The following is a 22,128-nucleotide window of genomic DNA, read 5'->3' as shown; positions in this document are numbered from 1 at the left end:
TCTTCTTCTGCAGCTCTTCAGGGCACATATGTTTTCTAGCCTTATGTGTGTCACTGTGTTAATGTATACACCTGGAACAAATTTTCTTGTTTTATGTGTTCTGAGAGTTTCTATGTTCTCAAAGGTGATTGTTTAACTCACACCTGCCCTCAGTGTGGATTTATTTGTTCTTTCTCATTGTTTCTTTCCATCCATCTTTACCTATTGGATCTTTTCTTGTGTAAGTTGTTTCACAACAACACACTTTACTCCTACTTTAAAGAAATCACTAGCCTCTTTTTTTTTTTTTTTGCTGTTGCTGAAATATTTCCAGTGAGATTAAAGTTTGTCTGCTGTTGCAAACAACTCTACTTTTGATGCAAATGCAAGGGATCAATGATAAAGTTAGTAGCACCATTTCACAGAAAGCCAAATGATTCAGTTAAACCATGGAAAACCAAAAGAGCTTTAATAGGCTTTTACGGCACTGCAATTACAGGAACATTAACCCGTAACATGCAACAAAAGTGATTTTGTCTCTTGGACTTATTTAACAGATAAATTTGACATTACAATAACAGCAAGAAATTCTACCAAAGAAACAAACGTAATTTACTTCGACTTTCAACTTAGAAAATGTATCTTCGTACTGCAACCTCAAGTAGCATCTTAGAAAGTTTAGTTTTCCCTTTCTAGCCTCTAAAAGACAGTAAGACTTTGAATGCGATTTGTACACAGCCATTTTTATCTCGGAAAGTAACGCAATTTGCACACAGCCATTTTCACCTTGGAAAGAATCACAAGTAATCAATAAGTTTTGTCTAATTTACTGATTGGTTGTCATTGTCATTGTTAACTTTGAGAGGGCTCCTGCAGTATACTGTGGCTTTGCGATGGGGAAAAGAACCAGACCAGGGTCCACTCCCTTGGTCTTTACAGAGGGGGTGGAAACATGCAGCGGCACACAGGGCAGGTGCCAGATTTTTGAAGCCAAATGGACACACAGGGCTTGTGGAAATAATGGTGGCATGGCAGCTCAGTTGCCACCTCCCCCTTCACATATTCACTGCAACAAATAGGACAGCACATTTCCTGGCCAACGGCGCCATGATCTTCCGTGACCAGGATCTCAGGCAGATCATCAATGCTCTCCTTACTTGCAGGTGGGTTGGCTACCTCGACATCCACAGCAAGTGACTCCAAGTGTGCGAGGGCGGTTTCCATGGCCTGGGCCAGGCGTTCTTCGAGTGCCATATAGGTAAGAAATTGGGGATCCACATAGGAAATGGCTTCGGCCACTCCCAACCCATCTGCAAACCCATCAAACAGGCTCCAGTCCACTTCCAAATCTTCACTGACACTGGAGTCATCTTCGAGGTTGTTGTTGCCATCTAGCATGAAGACTCCAGGTTGCATCATTTCAGGACCAGAATCATTATCGCCCTCACTGCTACTCTCATTTATATTATATTGGAGCCAAGGAATCTCTCCTTCTTCTAAAGTCGCCCGTTCCCCTTCCTGAAGAGAAGGTTCTGGAACCTCTTCTGGATAGCTACCACTACTGCTGGCCTCAGCCCTGACCCTAGTGCCAGCGCTGCCACTGGCAAGGCCACTGATACTGGCACTGATGGTGATATTGGCGCTGCCACTGACACTGACACTAGCGCTGACACTGACGCTGGCACCAGCACTACTGCCAGCACTAGAGCTGGAGCTGGTGCTGCTGCTGCTGGAGCTAGAGCTGGCACTGGATCTGCTGCTGGCCCTGGAGCTAGTTCCAGCGCCAAGGCTTGTATTACTGGTACTCACTCCAGCTCGCTGAGGCTCGCGGTCATCTCTCCCTGGCAGGGTTTCCCAGCTTTCACCACTGGAAGATAGTGTTTGCTCTTGACTGCGATACTTGCGCCTCAGGGCAGCAACACACTCTTTGTCACTGTCAGAGTCTTCGTCGCAGTACCTGTAATAGTCGTCACTGTGTGTCCAGAAGTCAGGATCAGCCGTGGTGTGGCGCCGGAGTGGCATCTGCTCTGGCTTCCCGGGCTCATTTCTTGCTTCCCTCCTCTCTTCAGGGAATGGCGGCCTGCAATAGCCAATGAAGTTCTCTCTTCGGCCTCTTCGGCTTGGGCCATTGGAGTAGCCTTCATCAGCACGGGCAGCATCTCTCCACCTGGAAGTACTGTGTGGCATTTCATCATCATCATCCGTATCAAAAAAGATTTTGGGCTTCACACAGTTGGAGTTGGTCACATCTCGAATTTTGGGCCTCACCACTGGTTCCTCTGCATTCCTTGGGGTGTTTTCCCCACCATCACAAATACTTGCAGGAGCCCTCCTGGGGCGTGCAGGTAAATTCTGCTCCTGTCTGTCTCGCTCCAAAGTATCCCCTCTAGTAAACCCCTTGCCTCTGGCAGATCTGTGAGAGACCAGGCGATTTTGCTGGGGATATTCAGCTCTACCACTAGAGCACCTGCCTGCAGGGGCTGGCTCTAACTGATCCAGTTCCTCTCTAAAACTAGGAAACTGCGGGGCCACCCCAGCCAGAGACCTTGCCCCATTCTCTGGGTCATACAGCTTATTATTATCTTTGACCTTGCCAGCTTTTCCTCTCATTGGCATTCGTTCCACAGGCCCAGCCCCCTCCTCCTCACTGTCCTCTGGCCCAAAACAGTCAATATGTCCATACGTTACACCTCTTCTGCTCCCAGATGCCCGATAGTCTCGGGGCGGGTACCTGGAGTAGTCCTCATTATTAACATGTGAGCTGTGTCCCGAGCTCTGACCGTTGGCCCAAGTACGACGATTACGACGCGTAGAGGAAAATGGTGATCGGCTCCTCCTGTTGTTGTGACTGGGAGTTGATCTACGCATTGGGACGTCTGATGTTGTCCTTCTCTGGTTGATAATCCTGTCCTGCTGGCTTGTGCTTGGCCTGAAACTGACAGAAACATGCCTGATTCCACACCTCCTGCCTGTTACTGGACTGATTCCCTCCTGCTGGTCTGGGCCCACGCAGGGCTGCTAGATTCCTGACCCACTGCTTAGATATAGAGCAAGGCTGCCAATACAGTCCAGTCGGGCTGGACTGCAAAGGCTCCTGCTCTCTTGCCCACATTTCAGAGATGGCAGTTACAGCAGTCAGAATAAAGCAGCAACGAAGTTTACTTTCACTTTGGCAGGCAGGTAACATCAAGGCCAGGGGAACCTTTCAAATTACTGTCACTGTCTTCTAAGGCCTGGAGTAGCATTCCAGTGACTGGCAGATGCAGACCTGGAACACATTTTTAATGCTGGCAAAATGATTACAAGATTAGGTTTGCAGGAAAGCCAGACTCAGAGGAGAGCTTGACAGAAGGCGGGGAGCAGAGATGACCGGATACTTAAAACATGGGTGAAGTACTGTGAAATTGTGCCGATGTAGGAAGACAAAAGGCTGCCTGTGTGGGTACGTGGGCATGCGTGTGTGTGTGTGTGTGTGTGTGTGTATTTATGGGCTGTCTTTTTTTTCTGAGCTCTGCAGACATACAGGAGAATGCAAATTGGAATAGGATGGAAAATACGCATGGCTGTGTGTGCTTGCTGACCTGTCTGTGTGGGAGAGACAGACAGGTCGAAAGGAAGTACAGCACTTCTGCAATGCAGGGATGTGCTTGTCTGCAGGAAGCAAAGGGTAAGAATCAGCAGCATGAGACCCACTCTGCATGTGAACTTGACCCTGACAGGTGTGGGGTTCAGAGGAAAGGGGTGCTGGAAGAGGTGCTACATAGCTGAGTACCTTGCAGGCAGACTGGCAAGGGTGTGGTGGCAGGGGCAGTATGTGCATGTCATAATGGGAGGCAATATCAGAGAGCTGTCAATGTGGGCAAACACAGCAGGCATCAGTGCAGTGGGAGGCAGTAATGGAGAGTGCTGTGTGTGTGTGTGTGCACTGGATGGAAGGGAGGCCGGCAATCACATTGGCTATGTGTGTGACTGTGGCAGGCAGTGGGTCCCTGACGGTTTGTGGAGTTTGTGTATGTGGGGGCAGCAGGAGAGGACTGTTGATGAACACAGGTGGCCTACAGAGAGCGCTGAGAGAAGGCTGTGTGAGTTAGCATGTGTGCGTGCAGATGTGTCCGTGGTCAGCCAAGGAAGGATGTCCCTATGTGTTTCTGGCAGGGTAGGCAGGGACGGGGAGGGTAGTCCTGGAGGATGGGAGCCTGTGTGTGCAGAGTGTGTGTGTGTGTGTGTGTGTGTGTGCAGGCGTATGTGTACTCAGCAGAGTGCAGAAGGAGGGGAGGGGGGAGTTGGAGAGGTGCTGTGTGTGGGAGGCGGTAAACCCAGGGAGAAGGTACTGGAGGGTGGGAGGGTGGGAGAGGGTGTGCACGTGCCTGAGTGCGCATGCGCGGGGGGAGGGGACACGCAACAGAACGCTCAGGATGGAGTGGCCGGGAGGCCCCCCGCCAAAGGAAGGGGGTGTGCGTGCACGCATCTGTGCGTGTTGTGTACGTGTACGCATGCGCGCGACCTGGGTTTAGTTGGGGGGGAGATGAGGGGGCTGCGATGTCATAGAAGAAGACAGGAAAACGTTATCAGCTCAAAGGGCAGAGCCACACCAATGTGGAGGGGGCGGGCAGGCGAGAGAGGGAAGAGCGGATGTGCGGAATACAGGTTTTCCCTTAGGAAAACATGATTTTTTTTTTTTTTCTAGCACGATTCTTTCCCCGAGAACACTTACACCTAAAACCGTCACCATATCCCATTCCACGAAAGAACCGACCAAACCGGGGGCGGGGAGGGGGACGCGCGGACAGGGAAGGCCCGGGGGGAATCCGGCCTAGGGAGCGGGGAGGGAAGAAGGCAGGGCCACCGCGACCACTACTCACTCGTCTCCCATGGTCACCGGAGCCGTTCGAGTGGGAAGCCGCACCGCCTGGAAGGGGCTCTGCCGAGGAGGCTGCAGGGCCACACGGAGAGGCCGAGGGAGGCCACGGGTCGGGTCCCCACAACCAGCTCCCGCGCTGCCCCACCCCTTCCCGAGGGGCGAACCTGGAAAGCGGTGCGGCCGAGAACCCCCCTCCTCCCGCCGCGCCCGACAGCCCCCTGCACCTCCTTGCTCCCGCCGCTCGTCCCAGGGCCAGCGTCGGGATGAACGGTGGAGCTATCACTCACCCAGACCGGACCACCGCAGGCTTCGTCCAAGAAGTGCTCCCGGCCTTCCGAGCGCCGCCGCCGCCGCCAGAGCCGCCGCTCCAGGGTCTAGGGCTCCACCCCCGCCAGACAGCAAGCCTCTAACGGGGCGGGGACTGCGGCGACGGAAGTGATTGTTACGTGGACTAAGGCTCCTCCTCCTCGATGTGGCTGGGCGGCAGCTGCTCTGGGCAAGGGAGGGGGCGGGGCCCTTCAAAAATATTATTTCTTGGTAAATGATGAAATCGTCAAGGGTACAGAAAAGCACAGCGAAAAATTGAACAGCCGGAGTCAACAAATGTTAAACATTTAGCCATCTTTCCTTCTGTTCTTTTTAATGAAATGCAATCTATAAATTTTGATGAATTCCAATGTGCGCAGTTGTGTCGGAGTAGGAATGTCACATACAGTGTGATCGTTGTTTCTGTTGCAACTATTACAAATGTGAGACTATAGTTACAATTGCAGGAGTCCTCAGTGTTTTTCTGGTTTGCTCTCCCCTCCCCCCCACCCCAAACTGGTGATCAAAACAAATTGAACCTCTTTACAGAAGAATTTGATGCTGATAATCGTAAAATCAAATGGCTGCATCCTAATGAAGTGATCAATCATGCAACACAATAAAACTGCACATCTTGGCAATTGCAGTTTGTTTGTAGTTGTTGTTTTAAAGAGAATTGTGCCTTTTGGACTTAAACAATTTTACTAAATCCTGAGCTACAATTTTGACAGCCGATATGAAGATTTTTCCATATTCAAGATAATAGAAAAGTTTTCTTGTTGTGGGAAGTGCAATGCACATGGAAACAACAAGTTTAGGGTGTAAAAACACAATCGAAAATACAATGTAAGAGTTCCAAACCATTAAAATAACAACGTACAGCAAGAGAAAATGCAATGCAGTCAAGGGTTGCAAATGGAGTCAGCGTAAAAAGACAAAATGCAAAACTGAAGTAAAGGCTCAGGAACAAACATGAAGTTAGCAGTATGTCCTACGGGTTAATAATCAATTTAAAAAACGAACTATGGGGCCTGGCACAATGATTCAACTAAATAATACTCCCCCTGGAAGTGCCAACACTCCATACAGGTGTCAGTTTGTGCCCACTTCCCAACCAGCTCCCTGGTTGTGGCCTGGAAAAGCAGTAGAGAATGGCCCCAAGCCTTGGGACCCTGCACCCATGTGGGAGACTTGGAAGAAGTTCCTCCTGGTTCCTGGCTTTGGATCTTTGGATGGGCTCAGCTCTGGCCACTGGAGCCACTTGGGGAGTGAACCAGCAGATGGAAGATCTTTGTTTCTCCATACATCTGCCTTTCGAATAAAAATGAATACATCTTAAAAACGGACTCTCCTTTTGAGCATTTCATTTTTAAAACTCAAGTTATATGTTGTTTATATGCATTTAACTTAAAAGAGAAATAGGAATGGGAAAAATGTATGCTAGTTAAACACTGGGCAGGGGAGAATGCAAGAGAGGGAGGGGATGGGAGAAGGAAATAAGGACAGAAAGCTAAGGAAAGATAACAGACTTGCAACAGCACTACCATTACAAACATCAAGGCAAAAAAGGGCTTAGAACAGAACAGGCTGGTTCATTCCAAGAAAGATAGGATCGACACAAAAATGCATGGGCTAAGCAATGGAGTTTCAAAATACATGAAGCAATAGCTGTTAAGAGTAAAGACCAGGAAGTTGGCTATTACACCGAGAGACTTAAATATATGTTATAAGTGGACCAATAGACTAGAAATAAAGAAGTAGAATGATTGAACAGCACAGTAAAAGCCTGATCTACTGTGTACTCCAGGAAAGATGCATTTTGATTTATAAAAATATTTTAAAATATTCAGACATACAGACAAGCACTGAGTATGACACGCATTTGAATGTACCCATCACACAAATCGAACAAATTTTATTTCCTTTCCATCTTCAGACCTTTTTCTTTCTAAAATAGAATAGTCAAAGCCTTCACTATATACCTAAAGTAACCTTACTTGGCTAGCAATACAGCATATGGAAATTGATGTGATTCTTTCTCGTCCATGGTTATTTTTCTCCTCCTGCATATGTGTATACTTAGAACCAATACACACAATTGTCATTTGTGTTTCAAGTCATGTACATGGTGTCAAGATCAATATGTCATTTCACAATTGCAAATATATATATATATAAAATGAGTCATTATGAGACATATAGATCCAGGTTATGCATTTGACTGTTGACTCTTCTTCCATCCGTGATCCAACATGACATTACTATAATATAGTGTGTGGACTTCCATCACTCTCTTCTGATACTGACAGACGTGGTGGGTTGTTGCTGAGCTGTTTGGTGCCATTTAAAGCACGAAGTTCATGACCACACAGTGCACGGTTCCTTGTGTTCATATGGACGTTTCTCTAGGGCAGAACTTCCAACTGAGTTACGAGTTTTGTGATGTATTCACCCCCTAGCTATCCAGGAACGTGGGACTGACTTCTCCAAACAGCTTCTCCGGAGAACTACTGTCTCTGGCCAAGAGCAGGCTGTTCGTTTATCCCACTGAGCTACTGCAAGTATTCAGCAATTTTACCCTGCATACTGATGGAAGGGACTAGGAAAACAAACAAAAACAAACAAATAAACAAAACCAACTGAATCCTAAGTTTGGTGAAGTAGAATTTCAAGGTCAAAGAGCCTATAATATTTTTCTGCTGGTTTGTAACAAACTGTCCCCAAACCAAGCAGCTTCAAGTCACAAATATTTATTATACCACAGCTTCTATAGATCCCAAATCTAGCCATAGCTTAGCTAGGTGCCTCTGGCTCAAGGTTTCTCATTGACAGTACCCATAAGTTCTCATCTGGAGTTGCAGTTGCTTTTGAAGCCCTAATTGGCATGGTTGGTCCTCATCCAAGCACTTCTGCATGGTTTTTGGCAGGCCTTGGAAGATCCACTTCCAAGTTAACTTACATTGTTATTGTTAGGCTTTGATTCCTTGTCATGCAGGCTTAACCATAGGCCAGAGACTTCTCACAGTATGGCAACTGAGAGAGAGAGAGAGAGAGAGAGAGAGAGAGAGAGAGAGAGAAACTTTTTGTAACATAATCTCAAAAGTGATATCCTGACTGGGGGTGGGCCATGTCAGGCTAGGCTACAGCACCTGCCAGTATCTGCAACATCCAGGGTTGGGAACTGGTCTAGTGGGGGAAATCTGGGGACTGCCCTACTAGGGCACAGTTCCCACTGTGGAGTGTGAGAGCTGGGGCTAGGGGACAGCCAGGCCAGGCTATGTTGGAGTATACTTGAGCATGTGTGTGAGCTATTTCTGGTGGTGGGCTTGGCTGAGCTAGGCCACAGCACCCATTGGTGCACAGGACAGCCAGATAGGATATGGGATACACCAGGTTAGGTAGTAGCACTCACCAGTACACGTGAGAGCTGCAGCTGGGGGCTGGTCAGGCTTGGCAAGGCCATAGTACCTGGCACCTTCCATCATGAACAAAAATCAGGGGTGGGGGCAGGCTTGATGGAGATTGTTGGGGATCATCCCAACTTGGCCACAGTACCCACAGGTGCATGAGGATTGGGTTTATGATGGGCTGGGCTGGGCTAGACCGCAGCAGCCATTATTTCGTGTGAGGTATGGGACTGGGGCAGAACTGACCTTGGTATGTACATTGACTGGTGCAGGTGACAGTTCGAACCTGACCCTTCACTGGCTGGCACAACGAATCAAGTCTGAGGTCACCCCAGGCAAGATTTCTTGGGGGACTCCTCAACTAGATTACTGAACTCAAACCCCAGTCTCAGGGAAAATCACAAGATATATGGTCTGACCTTGGAGTACATGTAACAGAACTGGGCCTCCTCAGTTGCTGCTGCTCATGTAATAGAGAACATACCCAGATGTGCACGAAAGATGTGGCAGCCAGCTCATCTAAGCCAAAAAAGGATGTTGATTACTTCATCAAAAGATGGAAAGCAGAGCAGGTTAAACAGCTCTCCTGGCCAGGCTTTGTAGCAAATGCTTTTGGTCTGTGGATACACTGAATTAACCTGGTTACTCAATAAACTTTAGATTTTCTCAATCCTGGTGCAAAGAAGTCAACAACATCTCAGAACTATCAAGACCATTTAAAAGTAGCACCCTCAGAGCATTCATCTCCACATTGGGATCTCTAAGGTGATATCAAATGATTGTCTCTATCCCCAGGCACTGATGTAATTTAACAGCAAGGAGAGGGTCCTCCTTCCCCCACCCCACCATGCACACAGGACATTTGTCTCACCCACCTACCTCCACACCTCAAACCTCCTGAATCCAATCAGAGACCCACATGGGCATGCAACCATCTCGATTATGTAATCAAATTTTAAAATTTTTAAAAATTATGAAAATTACATCCCATCACTTTTGACATATCCTATTAAACGCAAACAACAAATATGTGTATTTCTTCTAAGCTCCCTAATTTGTAACCATAGAATTGTTCATCATATTTCTTTATTATCTTTTTAATGCCCATGAGATCCATAGTGACAGTTCGATTTTCACCCTGTTATAGTCATTTTGCTCTGTTTTTTCTTGGCTAGTCTAGCTAGAGGAGTACCAACATTTTGGTCCTTCTGAAAAACCAGCTTTCTTTTCATATTTTTTAGCAGTTGTTTTTTACATTAGAAAACGATAAACATTTTTTTGATTAGTAACAATTGTACGTATTTGTGGGCCACAGCGTAGCATTTTAATAAATGTTTGCAGTGTGTGCTGCTCAAATCAGGATAAACAACATTTTCCTTGCTTTTTCATTACTCTGTGATTGGAGCCTTGTAATTCCTCTCTTTTATTTGTTCAGGAAATAACATAATGCGTTATTGTGAACTCTATTAACAGAACTATGCTGTGTAACAGTAGGAACTTGTTCCTTCTCTCCAATCCATTATCCAACTTCCCCTTTCTCCTCCTCTCCTCCCTGGCAGTAGTAAAAAAACAGCTTTTCATTTCACTTATATTTTCACTACTGCTTTATATTTTCAGTTTCATTGACTTCTACTCTATTTTTCATTCATGTTTTCTCCCCCTTGCTTTAAAATCGTGAAATTAAGTCTCCTTTTTCTAGTTTTCTAAGATGACTGGTGATAACTCTCTCTGGTTCTCTAATAGATATATACAATGCTATAAATTGTCCTCACAGCACTGCTTTTGCTGCATCTTACAAAATTTGATGGGCTGCATTTAAATTTTCATTTATCTTAAGATAATTTAAAAATAATCTTAACATGTCTTCTTTGACCCATGGGTTATTTAGAAGTGTATTCCAAATATTTCTGGGCTTCCCAACTATCTTTCTGTTGTTGATTTCTAATTTAATTCCATTGTGGTCTGGGAGTATAAGAACATACTGTATGTGATGACTGTTCATTTAAATTTGTTAAGGCATGTTTTACTGTCCAGGATGTTGTCTCTCTTGCTGAATGTTCCACATGAGCTTGGAAAGATTGTGTATTCTGCTGTTGCTGGATGAAGCAGTCTATAAATGTCAATTAGATTCAGTTGATTGATGGTGCTGTTCAGTTCAACTAAACCCTTGCTAATTTTCTGCGTGTTGGGTCTGCCAATCACTGAGACAGAGGTGCTAAAGTCTCTGATCATGATAGCAAATTAGTTTGTTTCTCCTTGCAGTCCCATCAACTTTTTACTTCACGCATTTACTTTGCACATTAAGAGTTGTGGGGTCCTCTTGAAGAACTGACCCATTTTGTTGTGATTTTCCTTGTGAAATCTACTGTATCTGAAATGAATTATTGATGTTGGCATGCTATATATATATATACATATATATAATCCTTTTAAATTATTTATTTATTTATATGAAATTAGTGTAACAGGAGAGGAAGAGTCAGATGGAGGATGGGTCAGAGATAGTGTGTGTGTGTGTGTGAGAGAGAGAGCGAGAGCGATCTTTCATCTATTGATTCATTCCAGCAATAACAACAATAGACAGGACTTTGTTATATCAGGTCAAATTCAGATCCAGGAACTTCATATGGGTATCCCACGTGGGTGCAGGGGGTTCAAATCCTTGGGCCATCGTCTGCTGCTATCCAGGTACATTAGCTGGAAGCTGGATAAGGAGTAGAGCAGCCCAGACTCAAACTGGCACCCATTTGGAATGCCAGATTGGCCTGCTACACCACAGTGCAGCCCCCTGCTCTGGTTTTACGTGATTCCATATTTTTATCTCTCTAGGATAACAACTATACTACTTCTGCTTTTTTGATTGGTAGAGCCTGGAGTGTGCATTTACAGCTAATCCATGACCACATTCAGTTAGGCATCTTATAACAGAGTATTCCCAATTCCTCCCTCTTGTCTCTTATAGTGTGTATGGCAATTAATTTCATCTACAGATAACTGAAATCATTGACTGTCACTGTGATTGTTTTGAACCAATTATTCCTTGTTAAGTCAGTTAAAAATAACAAGTGTTATTTATGCCTTCATTTCATTTTTCTCAAATATTCTTCCTTTCTTTACGTAGATCCAAGTTTCTAACCTATATCATCTCTTCTCCCCTCTGAAGAACTTTTAACATGCCATGTAAAGTAGCTTTGAGAATTAACATCCTGTTAACACATTTCCTGTACTGTGTTTATCAAAAGTGACGTGTCCCCTCTAACCCACATTCAAGACGAGGGAATATGTGCAGGCTTGAATTCTAAGAGGTGGTGATTGAGGGGTGGGGGAGAGCTTTCCAATACCATTTTAACAGTTTACATTTCACCTGAAGGTTAGTCACATCAACATTTCCTTCTGTCCCCAATGCACCTGATGCACTAAATTTTAAAATTATCATTGGTCTGATAAGCACGACACATTAGCATTTAACGTTGCCTTTTCTTAATTGCTAGAGAACTTAAGCATATTTTCACATTTTTTGGCCTCTTAGATTCTATCTTCTCTGAATTGTTTGTTCATATCTATTGCTCATTTTTCTACTATGGTTGTTTTTTTCTTGTTATTATTGATTTCTAGAAACTCTTTATATGCTCTAAAAGTCAAATATCAGTTGTATGTATAGAGTTGAAAATATCTTCGTTAGCTAATATTGTCTTTAAATATGAATATGAAATTTTCAAAACTGCTTACACTAAACCACAAGACAGCTTTTCTTAAAAAAAAGTTTATTGATTTTACTAGAAAGATGGGGCCCCAGAGCTATAGCCTAGTGGCTAAAGTCCTTGCCTTGAACGCACTGGGATCCCATATGGGCACCAGTTCCAATCCCAGGAGCACTGCTTCCCATCCAGCTCCCTACTTGTGGCCTGGGAAAGCAGTCGAGGACCGCCTAAACCCCTGGGACCTTGCACACATTTGGGAGTCCAGCCGTTGCAGCCACTTGGGGAGTGAATCAGCAGACGGAAGATCTTCCTCTCTGTCTCTCCTCCTTTCTGTATATCTGCCTTTCCAACAAAAAAAAATAGATAAATCTTGAAAGAAAGAGAAAGAGAGAGAAAGAAAGAAAGAGAGAGAGAGAAAGATTGGTTTACAGAGAGAAAGAGAGATAGATCTTCCATCCACTGATTCATTTCCCAAAAGGCCACAACAGCAGGAGTCGAGTAAATCCAAAGACACAAACCAAGGGCTTCTTCCAGGTCTCCCATGCGGGTGCAGGGTCCCAAGGCCTTGGGCCATCCTCCACTACTTTCCCGGCCACAAGCAGGGAGCTGGATGGGAAGCAGAGCAGCCAGGACACAAACTGGCACCCGTATAGGATGCTGGTGCTTAGAAGTGGAGAATTAACCTGTTGAGCCATGGCGCTAGCCATAAGACAGCTTTTTTAATCATGCTGAGGGAAGATTTTGGTAAATTTGACATAGTGTGAAAGTATACCTAGAGAAAAGACTCCATTACATGAAAATAATCTTGGCTTAGAAATTAAGAAATAATCAGGAAACCTATGTCCTACAAAAGAGTACCTAGGTTCAACACTGTGCTTCAGTTGCAGACTCTCTAACTTCCTGCTTGTGTTGACACTGGGAAACAGCAGTGATAAGTAATTTGGTTCCTGCTGCCTATGGGGGGGTGGGGGTGGCTGGATGGGGGTGGGGAAGCAGGGCTAAATTTCCAGCTCTGGCCATTGCAGACTTTTGGGGAGGAACTATCATATAATATCTGTCTCTTTCGCTCTCTTGTCTGCTTTCTCTGTGTATCTTCCTGTTTCTCTGTCTCTCTGCCTTTCCAGTAAAATGAAATTAAATAAAATTTAAATAACATTTGAATGTTTTTTTTTAAGAAAGGAAAGGACGAATTTAAAGCAAGGAAAAATAATTACTGCTAATTGTGTGAAGAGCTGATTTTCCAAACATGTAAAAAGCTCCTATCAATAAGAAAAAAAAAAATCAGGATGTGGCATAGTAGTTTAAGCTGCTGCCTGCAACACCTGTGTCTTCTATGGGTGTTGTTTCCAGTTCCACCTGCTTCACTTCTGATCCAGCTCCCCACTGATGTACCTAGCAAAGCAGCCAGGGATGGTCCAAGTGCTTAGGCTCCTGCATCTATGCTAGAGACCTGACACAGTTCTTGGCTCCAGACTTCAGCTTAGCCTAGCCCTGGTTGTCAGAGCCATTTGGGGAGTGAATCAATAAATGGAAGCTTTCAATCTGCCCTTCCCTCTCCCTCTGTAACTCTGCCTTTCAAATAAAGAAAAATCTTTTCAAAAAATCAATAAAAGGTGAACAAATCTTAAAATGAGCAGAAGGCAGCAAAATGCTTTTCGTTGAAAAATAAGTAAGAGTGCACTTCAAAAAGTTCCTGGTAAACACCAGACCAAGATACATTTGTTTTGTTTCCAATGACTGAGATCTACACACAATTTTGCCCATAGCACACATTTGCTGTGAACTTTGTGAAAGACCTCCTCTACCTACAGATGCCTACCTATGAGAGATGCTCAAGCTTCCAGATACGAGTCAAAAGAATCTCCAGCTTCACCTGGCAGACTGCCCCATACACAACTCATCCTCCAACTTGCTGCTGCTGCTACTATTAGGAGGGGCAAATCGCTGGAGCCTGTCCAGTAAGCAGGTTGGCAACACCCATGCCCTGGCTTGTACATGTCTCCCCAAAGTTCACACGGTGGAAACATAATCCCCAGATCCAAACCTTAATGGGATCTGGAGGTGGGGCAATTGGCAGCTCATCAGGATTTGATGAGCTCATGAAGGTGGAGCCCTACAGATGGCAATGGTGGCTTTATTAAGAAGAGGAAGAGGGCATGGAGCCTGCAGGCTGGCCCTGTCTCCCCCATGTGGTGCCCCTGTCACGTGATGCAGGGCAGAGGTCAGTGTGATGCTCTTGCTTTCCCAGCCTCCAGAACCATGGGTTGTACTTTTGTTCTTTATATATTACTTGGTCTGGGTGCTCACTCTATGGTGCAGGTTAAGCTATGGCATGCAACACTGCCATCCCACATGGATGCCGGTTTGAGTCCCAGCTGTTCTACTCCCAATCCAATTCCCTGCTAATGTGCCTGGGAAAACAGCAGAGGATGGCCCAAGTCCTGGGGCCCCTGCATCCATGTGGAAGCTCCGGGCTCATAGCTTTGACCAGCTTTGGTCATTTGGGGAGTGAAACAGCAAATGGAAGTTCTTTCCCACAACACACATATTCTGCCTTTCAAATAAATCTTAAAAAGTTGTCTAGTTTGTAGTAATTTCTTAGAGTAACAGAAAATGGGCTAGGACTTTCTAACCAAGTTACTTACACAAATTATCATTTTTAAAGATTAATTTATTTATCCATCCATCCATCCATCCATCCATTCATTCATACAAGGACCATATAGGATGCCAACATCACAGGTGTTGGTTTAATCTGATGCATCACAATATTGGCCCCAAATGTGTTGATTTTTGACCCATAAAGTCTGCTTCTAGAAACTGACTTCTAGGTATACTTTCAGAAGATTGAAGGATTCTATTCAAGACAGCCTTGTTTTTAGTAATAAATGTCTTGGACAACATCGAATTATTCAAAGGGGAATGAAAATTGTTATGGCGAAATATTGTAGCATAACTGAGATGCAGACTAAATATACCATGTATTAAAAAGAATACATCTGGAAAACAGTATTGAATGTAAAAACCTGTCTGTAAGAGGATATGCACACGATGATAGCACAAATATATGGTTTTCTTTAAGATTCATTTATTTTTATTGGAAACGCAGGTATACAGAAAGGAGGAGAGACAGAGAGGAAGATCTTCCGTCCGCTGATTTACTCCCCAAGTGGCCTCAATAGCCAGAGCTGAGCTAACCCGAAGCCAGGAGCCAGGAGCTTCCTCTAGGTCTCCCAAATGTGTGCAAGGTCCCAGGGATTTAGGCCGTCCTTGACTGCTTTCCCAGGCCACAATCAGGGAGCTGGATGGGAAACAGTGCTCCTGGGATTGGAACTGGTGCCCATATGGGATCCCAGTGCATGCAAGGCAAGGACTTTAGCCACTAGGCCACCGTGCCGGGCCCTGGACATACGTTTTAAAGACATACAGGAACATGTGGACTCAAGAGTCTCTTCCCAGAGACCGCTTCATTGGCTCACAGTGACAACTGACTTTTAGGTGTCAACCCAGCCAGAGTAAGGAATACCAGACATAGTCAAGTACACCCAGCACTTGGGGCCCCAAATTAAGGCCTTTTTGAAGCAAGTGATGTTGAAGACATTTTTTTCTTTTCTTTTTAATTTGTTTTTGCTTGAAAGGCAAAGTTAGAGAGAAGGAGAGACAGAGACAGACATTTTCCATTTACTGATTCACTCTTCAAATGGCTACAGTGGTCATAGCTGGGCTGATTCAAAGCCAGAAGCCAAGAGCTTCTTCCTGGTTTCTCATGTGGGTGCTTGGGTCATCCTCCACCACTTTCCCAGGCCATCAGCAAGGAGCTGGATTGAAAGTGGAGCAGCTGGGACTCAAACCAGTGCCTGTATGGGATGCCAGTGCTGCATGTGGAGGTTTAGCCTGCTATGCCACTGTGCCAGCCGTGATGCCAAAGACTGGTGGGGACAGACAGATGTTCTTCATGAAGACAAGTTGGCCAGGTTTAAGTCACATGTTTTGGGGACTTTTGGATTACAGCGCATCATAGCTCATAGGGGAACATGTATGTGGGCTGGGGTAAGGTTTGCTTTGTAGAGGCAGAGCATGAAAGAAAGTGAGCTCCGAGCCTGGCCCGAGGCAGTGGGGTCAGGGCTAGGGGTGTGAGAGAACAAGGTGGCAGAAGTTGTTGGCTCCTTCTTTATGTCTCTCAACTCCCTGGAGCAGCCACACAGGCCCCTGGGTTGTCCTGATTTCTCACAGGCCCACAGCCACCTTCCTCCTGCCTCCCTCCTGTCTCTGCCACTTCATCCTTTCCCCTGGTGTAGCTTCCCACTGCATGCCTCCTGCTGAGTTTCAGGGATTAGGACTGTCAACTAGGGGACCAAGCTGCCTTTTCTTTTTCTTCCCTGAACCAGGAGGTTCTTGCCAAGATCTGCTCCTAGCCTCATCCCCACAGATCTCTGGGAAGAAATGAGGCTGAGCTCACTGGATGTGGGACTGTAGGGGCAAGGGCAGAGTATGTGTGGGGTGTGGGGCTAACCTTGGTGTAACACCTATTAGTTAGATGTTTTGCATCTGTTCCTTTATGTCATCGCCACAGTCAGCCATTAGGGGAGACAGCAATGCTTCCCTAATGTTTCCTTGGAAGAGCTGAGGCCCAGAGCCATTGTAGGATTTGTCCGGAGCTACTCAGCTACAAGTGGCAGAGCTGTGATTTTGAACCTGGGCCTGTGGATTCCCAAGGCAGCTACTTCTAGTCCTACAGTGAGAAGAACACAGTGTTCCAATGGGGTGGGGTGGGGGTACCTTGCAGGTAGGGTGCTCCCTGGTGGGAACTGAGATCCAGCTGCTGGTCTACAAAGAGAGTAAGGAGTGAGGATTAGACCAGATAAGATCGATGCTATGTTGGAGGTGCAGAGCAACCCTGGCCTCAACCCTGCTCTGCTCAGGCTGGGCTGGGTACCCCTACCCTCGGTACCTCTGTGCTTCCACCAACTGCAGGACAAGGGAGCCAGGTGATAGTGCTGCAATCCGCAGGAATCTGGATTGGCCGATCAGAGAGGCCACGGCACAGTTAATTCACACGCAAGAAGGCCGGGGAGCTGCCTCTGGGCCTTGCTGTTCCCAATCGAAGGCATGGAGGGCTTGCATTTAGTGAGGGCTGAGACCTGAGCCAGCTCTGCCACCGTGTTTGTGTAGTGTGTGTGTTAGGGTCTGTCTGGGCAGGGAGGCACTATGGCAATGTCAGCGGCAAGAGCTTCACCTTCAGGACATGGGAGTGGCAAAGGGCAGGAGCTGGGGTAAGCTTGTATCCGCAACTAGCTCAGGCACAGCTCTGTTTGTTGGCTCTGTCTGAGACCCAAGCCCTGCCCCTGGCTATCCAGCTCACAATAGAAGGGGCAGAAGGAACAAATGGCAAACAAGGGGGCATGGAAAAAATGGGTCTTTTCGCAATGAGGAACACTGTGGGAGAAGTGCAAGAAGGCTAGAAGGAGCTGGAAACATGGAGTTGCATGCAAAGGAAAAGAACACAAGCACCTCCAAGAAAATGCCCACATTCCCTCTTGCCCAGGGGCACAAGGCGCTGAGGGGGCCCTTCTGAGGTTCTGGTTGATAGCCCTGCTGCCTGTGCTGCCCTCCGCCAGGCTTTTTCTTCTCTGGGCCACAGTGTTGCCACCTACACAGTGACAGTTTGCACCTGAATGCCTTCCAAGGCCCCCAGCAGCCTTCCAGAGTCTTCCACCAGCCTGCTGAGTCAAGCCCCTTGAGCTCAACGGTGGCTCAGATGTGGGCTGTTGTTTTCACATACTGATCGGCTGTGATAGGCAGGATCCAACAACACTCCTCGCTGGGACACAGAGGCTTGGGTCGGTCAGTATCCTGCCTGCCTTTCCAGGTGCCCCCAGGCCTGTTTCCACTGCTCTCCTTGCCTGCAATATACCAGATTCCCTCTTGTTTCAGTGCATGCTGTTCGCTTTCATCGGAGTAATCCCCCCCCCCCCCAGCTCTTTGCCAGCTAATTCTTACGTCTGATCTCAAAGGAAGCGGCCCCTCTTCCAGGAAGTCTCCCTGACCTGCCAGCCTGGACTAGCTTCTGATCAGACACACTCTCACAGCATTATGATACTCATGACAGCTCATTATTTGTACATTTAATGCTCTTTGTGCATTCCACTCCCCAGCGACCATCCATTCTAGCAGGGTAGGAGCCTTGTTTATCTTGTCCACAGCTCTACTTGTGGCATCCAGCACCCCAGGAAACTTCAAACCAACAAACATTTCTTGCAAACGCAATTCCTGGCAGCTGCACTACATTGCACACCTACTGGGAGCCCAGGCACAGCCACCAGCATCTCGGTTTGGTCCTTGACTCCTGCTCCCTATTCTGGTTTCCTAGGTGCGAGGCCAAAGGGGCAGAGAAGGGGATGGGTTTTGTCCTGCTCCCATGCAGAGTCGGGCTGGTAAGCAGGTCTGTCTGCTTCGCGCCTCCTTTTCTGCCTGCCACCACTCTTCGGAGAGCAGCAGCAGCTGTGGCCTCTCCTCGTGTTCCCATAGCAACCAGTGCTTGCCTCCCGCTCACATTGGCTCCTAATTGCCTGATTACGCATCTTCTCCCCCGCCAGCTCGGCGGCTTCTTGAGAGCAGGGTCTATGGCGGGCTTTGCTCAGCATTGCGTGGCTCCAGGCTCAGTGAGTATTAGTTAAATGAACAAAAATGAATGCATGACCATCCATGCACACGGGTTTTTAAAAGCTTTCATCGCAAACAAGGCACCTGGCAGCCGGTAGTGGCTGGGGGGAGGGGCTTGGAGAACTCCGTGCTCCTCAGCTCACCTCCACTGAGTGGCGTGGGTGGCCCGCCCCCCCCCCCCCACCTCACCCCGCTGCCTGGAGAAGCTCTTTAGAAAGCCTGCATGGTCATGGCTGCTGGCAGGAGGGGGGAAGCTGGAGACAGTGTGACACTCTCCCCTAACACTCCCTCCCCCAGCCCCGTGCATGTGCCCATACACACACATACACACACAAACACGCATGCAATGCGAACAGCCTCCCTCCTTCCGTTGGAAGCCATCTCAAAGGTCGGCTTTTTTTTTTTTTCTTTGAGAATTAACAGGAATTACCAGTGAGGTTCCTATTGGAGCCCAAGGCTCAGTTCACAATCTCGCCAGTCAGCTCCGCCTCCTCTCCAGCCCCCAATGCAACCCTGCTAATCCTGCTCACCCGCCAGATCTGCCCCCACAGCCACCCCTGCCGCCCACGCCTGTCTCTTCCCCCCCTGCTCGCGCCCCACCTGTCAGGGTTGCAAGAGAATGCAGGCCCCCAACAGAAACCATCCCGTGTCATTCCTCGTCAGACTCACAGGGAAGGCAGGTGCTCACATCATTTTTGTGGCGTGACAGAGGCTGCAGAAGTCACCGAGGCCCCTAGAGGAAAGCAGGCAGACCTGCCAGTCCATCACCGTAGTCCTTAAATGTTGGCTGCCTGCAAGATTTGATTTGGGACCAGGCACTGGAGCCGGTGAGCCTTGAGTAGAAGGGACCTAGAAAACAAAACAAACAAACCAAAGAAATAACAAATAAACAACCCACCTGACTGGGTCTGCACTTTGCAGAAGGTGCTATGGCAACGTACAGACACGTGGGCTTGTGCATGTATGACCAGGGAGGGCTTCCCAGAGGAGGCACATCTGAGCTGGACTTTCTCTCAGAAACTATCAGTTGCAAGCAACAGATACCTTCTTTGCTTCACTGAAAACAGTGAAGGGACTGTTCTGTCTGCCAGAAGGGACTCTATGTGGAGTGGGCTCTGGAAGCAAGTGAAAGACTAGACAATCAGATATAGGGCTAGACATAAGGAATGGCAGCTTTGGGGCAAGGGGTGGAATGGTATAGGAGGCAGGAACACTTTGACCACAGTGTTAGTACCGAACTGGATGAAGTCTGTTTTCCAGCCTTGGTCACCAACACGGAGAGGGCAATGGAATAAAGAGCAGAGAAGGAACTAGAATCCATGGATTGTGAGAGGTGAGGAAGAGTGAGGGGGAAGAGATAACTGTGAGGGAGTTGCAGAGGAAGAAAGAAGTTTGGGAGAAAGTCTTTGCCTTTGACTCAACAATTTCCAGAAGCTCAGCAGCTCCCTGCACATCCATTCATTTAACAGGTAATGTCAGCCGGTCCTCCTTGTGTAAGACACTGCAATGAGACACACACACACAGCGAGAGAGAGAGAGAGAGAGAGAGAGAGAGAGAGAGAAACACATTTTCTGGACCCTTTTCAGCCTCTGCCAGTGGGAACATCAGCTGACACAGTTATGCTGGAGAATGATCTGGAAATGCGGTTCACTGTTTTATTTATTTTTATTTTGTTAAAAGATTTTTATTTATTTGAAATGCACAGTAACAGAGAGAGAGGGGTTTGGGTGGTTCTTCTATCTGCTAATTTAGTCCTCACATGGCTGCAATGGGTCAGGCCAAAGCCAGGAGCCAAGAGCTTCCTCCGGGCCTCCCAAGTGAGTGAAGGGGCTCAAGGTACTTGGGCCGTCTTCTGCAGCTTCCCCAGGGAGCTGGAGCAGAAGTAGATCAGCGGGTATGCAAGCCAACGCCCATATGGGATGCTGGTGTTGCAGACTGTGGCTTACTTAATCCATTGTGCCCCCCCCACACACACGCCTTTGATTCACTGTTTTAAATAACCACACCTTGGCATATTGATTTCTAGGAATTTATTGTAAACAACAATGTAACTGATGTTTACAGATAGACATACAGACAGGCTGTTACAACCTGTATATAAAGGGAGGAAAACATTTTAGAAACCTCAATATCCATCCACAGAGGGAACTGGCAAACTAAATAATGGTGCCTGTATGCTGCCACTACCTCACAAGTAAGAGAGCAGGGGAGACACTGGCTGTACCTCTTGCCCCAAGGGGCTCTTCTTTCTCAGCTTTTTGCCCCACCCCTATGGAAGGGAGAGGGAAAGCTATCAATTTGGGTGTCATCTGAGACTTCTTTTCTACTACAATTCAACTTAAGCAGTGAATTGCTGAAGGTATTGGCAGGAGTGGAATTTTCTGGAAGTGTCTGGAACAGTCCTGGTTCTTGGGGGAAAGAGTTCATCCAGGAAGCAGAGGGAAAAGGGACTCAGAGCAGGGCGTGCAGACTGGAGCAAGAAGGAGAAACATTGTTTGCTGCCAGTGAGACTCTGTTGGCTGAGTGTTAAAGCAAGACCTTGGGAGAGAGACAGGAGGGAAGAAGAAGGCTTTGTTCCCTGCTTTCAACACTGTTGCGTTGTCTGAAGGTCTTCCCACCTACACAACCAACAGAAGTAAAAAGTCAGCAAAACCAGGATGATGCCTGCATGTGTGGAGGGTGGAGCCGCCTTGTTTTCCCAACCTTGACACCATCGCCACCTGGACTCCATACGCCTTTGCTGTGAGATGTGGGGCTGGGAAGGGCACCTCCCAGTATCCTGGCCTGTACCTAGCAGGTGCCAGTAGCAGCCCACTCTCCTCCCCCAAGTTATGAAAACCAAACTGTGTCTCTCAAATAAAAACAAAGCAAAACAAAACAAAATAAGAAACCCCAAACCAAACCGAACTAAGACAGCACCATGCCCATTTGAGAACAACTTACTCCAGAGGAATTTTCAGTTAACAACTGGGTCTTCTGAGACTCTGGCTTCTGTAACCCTACCCCCAGCAATGTTGCCTGCCAGTACCTCCTCATGCTGCCATTGGTCTTATGGCAAAGGAGGTGTGGTTTTTGAATTGGGGTTCAGCTGCTTTCTAACTAAAGCCAAGGGCCTTCCTGAGCCTCTTTCCTCATCCCTGAGATGGACTTAATAGTAACAGTGGTTCAAGGACAACCAAGTTGTGCCAGTCTACTGGATTCTTCCCTACT

The 22,128-nt window shown here is 47.0% G+C and overlaps 1 protein-coding gene across 2 annotated transcripts; it reads right to left on the bottom strand.

The window, feature by feature from the left end:
• Nucleotides 1-429: 429 nt before the first annotated feature.
• PJA1 (praja ring finger ubiquitin ligase 1) lies at nt 430-5,206 on the bottom strand. Of its 2 annotated transcripts, XM_041000923.1 has the most exons (6): nt 5,128-5,206; nt 4,842-4,912; nt 2,711-2,914; nt 1,785-2,146; nt 1,651-1,657; nt 430-1,555 (listed from the first exon to the last, which is right to left on the bottom strand). In XM_041000923.1, the coding sequence occupies exons 2-6, from the start codon at nt 4,850-4,852 to the stop codon at nt 913-915; spliced, it is 1,227 nt and encodes a 408-aa protein (XP_040856857.1). In that variant the 5' UTR covers nt 4,853-4,912; nt 5,128-5,206; the 3' UTR covers nt 430-912. The 2 variants fall into 2 exon arrangements, with proteins under 2 accessions (XP_040856857.1, XP_040856848.1); XM_041000914.1 differs by having other exon boundaries at nt 430-2,914.
• Nucleotides 5,207-22,128: the final 16,922 nt, after the last annotated feature.

Source organism: Ochotona curzoniae, unplaced genomic scaffold (genome assembly GCF_017591425.1).
Source record: "Ochotona curzoniae isolate NIBS_2020 unplaced genomic scaffold, NIBS_Ocur_1.0 contig_1274, whole genome shotgun sequence".
Lineage (NCBI taxonomy): Eukaryota > Metazoa > Chordata > Mammalia > Lagomorpha > Ochotonidae > Ochotona > Ochotona curzoniae.
The sequence above is the reverse complement of the archived record's forward strand: the minus strand, read 5'-3'. Positions and strand labels throughout refer to the sequence as shown.